The sequence below is a fragment of the Aegilops tauschii genome, chromosome 6 (genome assembly GCF_002575655.3).
Source record: "Aegilops tauschii subsp. strangulata cultivar AL8/78 chromosome 6, Aet v6.0, whole genome shotgun sequence".
In the NCBI taxonomy this organism is placed as follows: Eukaryota; Viridiplantae; Streptophyta; class Magnoliopsida; order Poales; family Poaceae; genus Aegilops; species Aegilops tauschii.
In genome coordinates, this window is record NC_053040.3 from 333,555,865 (window position 1) to 333,563,774 (window position 7,910).

At 51.1% G+C, this 7,910-nt stretch overlaps 1 protein-coding gene across 1 annotated transcript; it reads right to left on the reverse strand.

Annotated features, from left to right (window-relative positions):
* Window positions 1–320: 320 nt before the first annotated feature.
* On the reverse strand, window positions 321–2,354 carry LOC109769372 (uncharacterized). The gene has a single exon (XM_020328120.4). It carries the CDS (start codon window positions 2,165–2,167, stop codon window positions 794–796), a length of 1,374 nt encoding a protein of 457 aa, XP_020183709.1. The 5' UTR covers window positions 2,168–2,354; the 3' UTR covers window positions 321–793.
* Window positions 2,355–7,910: the final 5,556 nt, after the last annotated feature.

The following is a 7,910-nucleotide window of genomic DNA, read 5'->3' on the forward strand; positions in this document are numbered from 1 at the left end:
TTGTCACCAGGCTATCTTAACTAGAACAAACTCACGCTTCCACATGAGCAACTTAATCTCTTGTAACAAGTGACCAGTAACGAGTTGATAACAAAATCACTGTTCATGTACTAGTCTCTTCATCTAAAAATCTTCTCCTGCTCATATTCGTGTACATGATGAGTTGAAAACAAAATCAGAAGACTTCATTGACTAAAACAAGTACTCCCTCCGATCCAAAATGAGCGTCGCAATTTTGAACTAAGATTCAATTTTAGTTCAAAACCGTGACACTTATTTGGGTCGGATGGAGTAAGAACTATCAATTCATTAATCATGAAACTAACAATACATATAACTTGCATGGCAGATGTGGCACCCACATATATGGTTCAAAAATACTGCAGAAAACACAATTATTCAGGTAAGAACAAGAGGAGAGCATAAAAATCGTCTCCTCTTCCAGAACCTTTATTAGGAACCCTAAAGCCATACACAACACAACTAAAGATGCAGTAAACAACTGATGAGTACTAGCTATCTAATGTCTAAAACTCATCTTAGAATCATCACGGAAGGTTCTACAAGGATGGAGAATCAAATATAGTCCACCTTTGTCCCAGCCTATAAAATGCAGCCGGGGACTTCCTTGCTATTTTCAGGAGAAAATCGATCAGAGAGAAAAGAAAAGGTGATGAGATGTTCCTGCTATGTGATGATGCCACAAGCTGTCTGTTAAAAATCTGCAGCCTGTGTGCATCTCACAGCGTAGGTTGGTTCTGTGTGTGAGATGTTCAGATATGGGATTCTGTATCTAGTCCTTCCACATGAAGGGAGGACGAGGAGGAAGAGGAGAAGGGGGAGCGCCACAGGCCGTGCCTGTCCCTGCCGCCGGTGCCACGTGGGCTTCCGGCGCACTGGGGACGTAGTCCATGCCGGCCTGCTCACCGGCGAAGCGAGACTGGAGTAAGAGGCCATGAGCGCTGTCCATGTCGTAGTCCCAGACAGAGCTGCCCGGGCCCCACGCGCTGAACCATGCGTCGTCGGCGGGGCCCCAGACGCCGCCGGGGGTCACTGGAGCCTGCTGCATCATGGCCGTGCTGCCGTCGCTGCAATGTTGCTCTGCGTTCTGGAGCTGAGGATTTTGCTCTGGTTCCGGTTGGCCGTCCTGCTCTGCTGCGGAGAGCGGAGGTTTCGGTCCAGTGTTCGCTTGCCCGTCCGTGTGCTGTTGCTGCTGTTCACGCTGGAGCAGCAGCTGAGCTTGCTGCGCATGGGTTTCGTCCGGCGTCGGCGGAGCGGACGTGGAGGAGGAGGAGGCCGACGCCGCAGCGCTGGCGCTGGTGCGGCCGCTGCCGCCGGAGCGGCCTTTGCCGAGGAAGAGGTCGGGGAAGTTGAGCCGCGCGTTCTCGCCGCGCAGCTTGAAGGCCTCGCGATCGTACGCCATGGCCGCGTCCTCGGCGGTGTCGAAGGTGCCGAGCCACAGGCGCGTGCGGTTCCGTGGCAGGCGGATCTCCGCCACCCACTTCCCCCAGTGACGCTGGCGTACGCCGCGGTACAGCTTGGCCGGGCCAGGCGGCCGCAGCAGGTGCTGGTACAGCGCCGGCGGCACGACCCCGCCAAGCACGCCTCGCGGGCTCAGGTTCAGGGCCGCGCTCCAGTAGCGCAGCGCCTCCGGCGCCATGTACTGCGGCGGGATCAAGGCCGCCGCCGCCTCGAACTGCTGCTGCTGCTGCTGCTGGGCATCGCCGAAGGATATCATCTGCGGGTGCTGCGAAGGTGTGTGCTGCTGCTGCTGCAGCTGCTGCGGCAGCATCGGCTGTTGGTACAGGCTGGAGGAGTACCGCAACAGCTGCAGGAGCCTCGGGGCCGCCGCCGGGGACGGATCGTACGCGAACGGGAATATCTGCCGCGTCGACGACGCGTGGAGCGGCAAGGACGTCGCGGGCGGCGAGAGGGGGTTGGAAACAGAGGAGGAGTCAGGGGAAGCAGGAGCCGACGACAGCGAGGACACGGAGCGGCGGAGGCGGCAGTCGGGGCTCCGCATCTTCTTCAGCGGCGGGAGCAATGCGGCCGCCGGCGCGTCTTCTAAAACCGGCGCCAGCTGCTGCTGCTGCTTCTCCGCGGCCGAGCTCGCGGCCTTCCCCTTCCATCTCCGCTCGCGCCGGCCCCCACTATCCGCCGCATCCATTCCAACAACTCGCTCGATCGCGCGAATCCTCCGGTTGAATTTAACCCGGCCGCCGCCGCCGCCCAAGCAACTAACGTACGAGCTGTACAAAGCTGCGTGGCGAACGAGAGAAGCTGCGGGGCGCGCGTGCGCGGGGGAGGAGGAGGGGAGCCAATGGGGCGCGTTGTTCTGATCTGATTTGGAGAGATCGGCCGGCCGCGACGGGCTTATAAAGGTGGGCGGGCGAGATATTTTTGGAGAGCTCGGGGATGTTCCACGGGGGTGAAAACGAAAAAGGCGGTTGTCGCTGTGTGGCGCGAACGGGGTCGTGGACGGTGATCGGGCCCCACGCGCATTGACCCGTCAGCGAGCCCCTACCGGCGACACGGCGGACCTCGCGATGTGTGCGACGGCCGGCGGAGGCCCGCACGGATCGCGAGGCGTGCGCTGGAACGCGGACGTAGCTTTCGGTTTGGTGCCGCGGCTTTGCACGGACGGCACTGGCCTTGGAGTGATCCGTCCGTTGCTTTCCTTGCACTACAATCCCATCTCGGCCGGGGCCCCATTATTCATTCTTCTCGGCTCCAAAATCGACTTCTTGTTGCTAGGCTGACCGAGTAGGAGAATGCCTATCACTTCCAGTTGTTAAGCTGGTACCGCTTCTCCAATATTCCGACAGGTTTTTCTTCCAATCATTGAGTACTGTGTGCTCCATCTGCAATCAACGAGAGGAGCCCAGGTGTATGGTTTGCAGACGACGCAGGACTGGCGGAAGATCTTTGCATTTGCTACGGAGTACTACTAATAACAATTGCATGCATGGGGCTGCATATGCCGAAAGGCCAGTGGATTAGCTACTTTAACTAGTGAACCAATCGGCTTATCGTCTCAGAAAAGAACTGGCCGAGGAATTTCCCCCTAGTTTAGGACCTTGTCTTTTACTACTAAACTGTCTGTCTATGGTCCATTCTGGCAACACGTGCCGCTGCCAACCACGCCTTTTTCTCTTCCTGCGAATCTGATGCATGTTCGGTGATGTACTGCTGGGAATGGTGTGAAAGGCGTTCTGGAATGTTGATTCCGGCTATTGGTGTGTGAGTGTAACTTGTCACCACCTTTCGTAGTTACTTGGGAATTTCTCCTTTAAAATTACTCGTAGCTACGAAAAGATGCAAGGTGGCTGCAGGAATATTTTTCTGGGAACAACTGCGTGAACAATATACAGTATGTTCGTACAGAAACGATTCCTTCTCCTATACGCAACATAAGCAGAGCCAGAGATGAGATCACCATGCTTTAATCCCCGCAGCAAGCAACTCTTAAACTGCATAACAATGCGTTGACCACTTGATAGTGGCTAGTATTGTGAGAACGGCTGTATTAGTTTATTGTGCTCCGAGAATATGCTCGAGCGTATGAACCTCCTCCCAGTTTCGGTTCCAGCATTATGCTCATCAAATGCTCGAGCGTATGAACCTCCTCCCAGTTTCGGTTCCAGCATTATGCTCATCAGTGTCAGGCATGGCAGTATTATTGGAGGTTTAACTTTTACCTCATACTAGAGATTTTTGTTTTACGGACAAGACAGCGTGTCCTGCTGTATTATATTGTAAAAATAAAATATGGTACAAGGGGTATTTACAGTGAAGCTAAAAGAAAAGGCAAATGAAAAGAACATATAAGTTCAGATGTATCCGGTGATTGAACTGAGTGAAGTGCTTATGCTTGGCTCAATGAACCAAGACAAAATCAGGTTTGAGTTCCCCCTTTCAAAGAAGGTGCTTCATCTTTGAATATCTAGCCGTTCCGTTACACGATATATTCTTCTAATCCCTCTAATTCAAATTAATTGACGCAGCTTCTATCCGATGTTTCCCTTCATAGATGTTAAAGGTTTAGTCTAACTCCGCCAGTGAAAAGTGTGTTGGACCAACATATAAGATCGATCCCTCCACGACACACACTAGCAAAAGCTTGAGAAGGGAACATATACGCCCGCGCTCCTCCTCTACCATTCATCCTATCTGCGTCGTGTTTCATGAATTAGCGACTCGAGTTAGGATCTATGCATGTGTAAGCGCAGCTTCTTTTTATCACTCAACAAAGAAGTTTAGGGTGCGTTTGGATGCAAAGTATTTTTGTAGTTTTTCTAGAATACCGTGGTTTCCGAAAAAAAAACTTTGGTTTTGAATACTTCGATGTGTTTGGCTTCAACAAAAACCGAAGTTTTGTAAACCATAATATTCCAGAAACTGTGGTATTTTTGAAGTATTTGAAAAAGTGGTCTAGACTTCTTTTTTCTAAACAGAACAGAGAGAAAGTGCAATTGACGTTGCCATCTACGTTGGGATAAGAATATTAGATGCGATCGTCTTCTAATTTTCCTCCATCTGTCCAGTCTGATTGCAAGACTGCTACAAGGGGTGGCATATATATTAGATATGACGCCGCTGGATGGGATGACAAAACTGATTAGTTTCTAGTGATCTTGCATGCTTCTCCATGGAGTCCTTAGCCGTCGATTAATTTCGGACTAGTAGCGCACTGATTAGATCAGGAGAACACTCGTATGCAACCGGGTATATATGCTAGGTAGCCAATTCAGTATAAATGGCGCATCGTACACGCGCAAAGAATTTTGGTCCGCCTCCAAGAGTACATGCACGTATAGACATATGATAGCAACACGCTCCTAGAATTGTATTACTTCAATCTAGTTGATTAATGAACTTAAGTTGCCACAGGCTCTTGATCAATCATGCACCTCATGGTTAAATCAGTCCAGCCATTGAAGGCCGGCTGATCGATCCGTTTCTTGCGCCTGCCTAGTTAGCATAGCAGTACACAAATCTGCTACATAGGTGCGGACGAGCTGACCTTGTGCGTAGAAGCTGCATGCACCCGGCGGCCGTTAGGTCTTGTAGCTCAGTGAGTTTCAGATGTCACCCCGCGTTACAATCGGTCAAAACTGTAGTATAACAACACCAGCCAAGCACCTATGTAGTTTCGCTAAAACTGAGAAAAAACACGGTTTAAAGAAACTGTAGTATTCGTTGTGTGCACATCTGAATACTGTGGTTTTCAATTACCATGGTTCTCTAAAAACTTCGTTGCCAAACTAAGCCTTAATGTTTCGCCCACTAGTGGGAGTCGAACTGACGGATCAGTTTTAACTAGTAGCTTTGCGCCGCCTACCATTTTCCCATCATGCTTCTCGGTGTGCACCCGAAGTGGGACAACATGTCTCCAAAACACTGACTCTTGTGATCATGTGCGGGAGAGGAGCGGTAAGGTTTTTGATGAGCAACTGTTGGCTTCTTCACCAACATGGTTGCGCGCGACTACTTCCACAACATCGACGATCTTTTCAGCGAGATGGCCAACGAAGTGACCGTCTCTTCTTTCACCGTATATGCTCTTTTTCCCGTTGTTAGGGATTGTGGTTGGTCTAACAGTATTAGCAATTGACATTGGTATGACCTTTGTCCTTTAGGTACCCGATTGCATTACTAGGTTTATCACCTTGTTACCTATTTCAGTTCTCATTGCTATTATTTATCGAAACAAGGCAAAAGACCTACATCTATCACTATTATGATCATTATGTTTTATCTGCTGTTTTTTCTGAATTATATGTAATAAAAAAATGCTCATTTAATCGAGATCGTTTGAGTTCCAGACCTTTCGTTTCACATCAAAGGTTTTTTTAATGGAATTTCACATCAAAGGTTGATATAAGTGCTTGAAAGAGGAGCGCTACTGGAATTATGATTGCAACACTTCCGCCAAACAGGACACAGAACAGGGCGACACTGTTAACCTTTTCGCATTTATGCGCGCGGCACGCACCATGACAAATCCATCTGGCCGATTCAGCGCTCACTTTCGGCACGCAGGACTCCAAACCCCCCTCCCTCCCAATCTCAAGAGAGAAAAAAGACGTCGCTCGCGCTGTGCTGGTAGTACAATCCAAAGTCCACGACAACAAGCCAGCCACGGGCCCACCGCCACCGCCGGCCGGCGGTCACCCCGTGACGACGGACCGCCGCCCAGTCCCACCCACCACCAACACCAACACCAAACCCCCGCAGCCTCGACGACGCCTCCGGCGACCGTACACGTGTGGCCGTCCCGGGGGTCCCCTGCCAGCGTCGGCCCCGCTCGTCACTGGACGGGGCTTCCAGCCGCGGGTGGGCCGGCCTTCCGCGCGGGCCTGGGCTGACTTTTCGCAGCCGCGAGATGGCACCTTGGCCCGGAGACTTGCGTCCTGGCCAGTGGCGGGGGCGGGGGCGGGGCACCGCGCTGCCCCGGCGGCTCGACACGTAGCCGCGGTAATCATGTCTGGCTGGGTCAAAACATGGCCCGCAGATGGATTTCAAAAGCGGAGCAAGGTGTTGGTCAGTAGTGCTCGCAACGCATGAAATGGAAAGGCCAACGAGCACGCTAGGTAGTGCGCGAGTTATCCAGGTTCCAGAACATTCCATGCCAGTAACCGACAGACTTGCTCAGCAATCCCCCCGGTTGACAAAACAAACCAACGAGTACTGATGCAGCTCCTCTTATCTTAATCTTAATTTTAAAACCGTAGGGGGCTATATACTCACGAGTAAATTTTTTCACCCACTAAGGGCCTTTCTAACCGATCCCTAAAAAATAACGGAGTATCCGGCCTAATAAACTTTAGTGGAGTAGTCATACTCCGCCAAATTTTGATTGGTTTTAGCCGATTCCTTAAACTTAATGAAGTAAAGCATAAATTTGCATTAATTGAATCTAATTTCAACCAATTCACATGCATTTAAAAATAAGTTCAACATAAATAATCTTGACAACCTAAATTAAACATAACTTCAACATAAATTTAAACTTAAACTATACTACACTAAAAACCTATACTGAACTACACTCAAATTCGGTCGAAGTGGAGGTCGAGCCAGTCCTTCCTCGTGAGGCCACCCTCGGTGAGAGTTGGGTCTGAGCCGGTGCCGTCGTCGTCGGGGAAGACGCCTCGCCACTCCTCGACGTCGATCTCCTCCTCCTCGCCGCCCGCCTTGCCGCCCTTCTCGTCGTCGGAGATGACGACGACTTTGCCGCCATTGACGGCGAATATCGCCTGCTCCGCCTCCACGAGCTCTGGGTACTGCCGGCGGAGGTCATCCACCTAGGCCTCGTCGTCGGCCTCTGCCGAGAGGCGCTCTCGGCGGAGGGGACCTCCGTTCATCACGTCCGGCTATTGGGAGGAGAGGAGGTGGCAGAACGGGGCGGGGGACGCGCAGACGGCGGTGCGTGGAGGAGAAAATGAGGCATATGAGAGGAAGATAATTTTACCAGCCGCTGCAAGCCGAAGTAAATATACTCGCGGGAACAGGGATGGAGTAAATTTTTTACTCCACAAACTGGTACTGTATAAGGGATCAGCTAGATGTTTTTTTTAGAAAAGGAGGATTACCTCCGAGCTCTGCATCTGATCGATGCATGCAACCATTTTATTAATTATTATCAGAGACCTTACAAAGCATTATATCAGTAAGCCTGAAGCCACCATCCTGACGACACCTGTCGCTACTCCTATCCCCTTGATGCAGATGTGCCGAATGTCCGAGTCTAATACCAAACAGACATCGCACCAAAACCTAACATCTAATTCCGGATGCCCCATCCCAGCCACATACTAGGAATGGGTCACATACCGGTCCGGCGCACTCACCGAGGGGGATGTGCCTTAGAGAAGAAAAAAAAACTCACTTATACTTCTTACGGCTGG

Coding starts and splice junctions, on each gene's coding strand:
- LOC109769372 (XM_020328120.4), bottom strand. CDS start 2,167: ATGGATGCGGCGGATAGTGGGGGCCGGCGCGAGCGGAGATGGAAGGGG.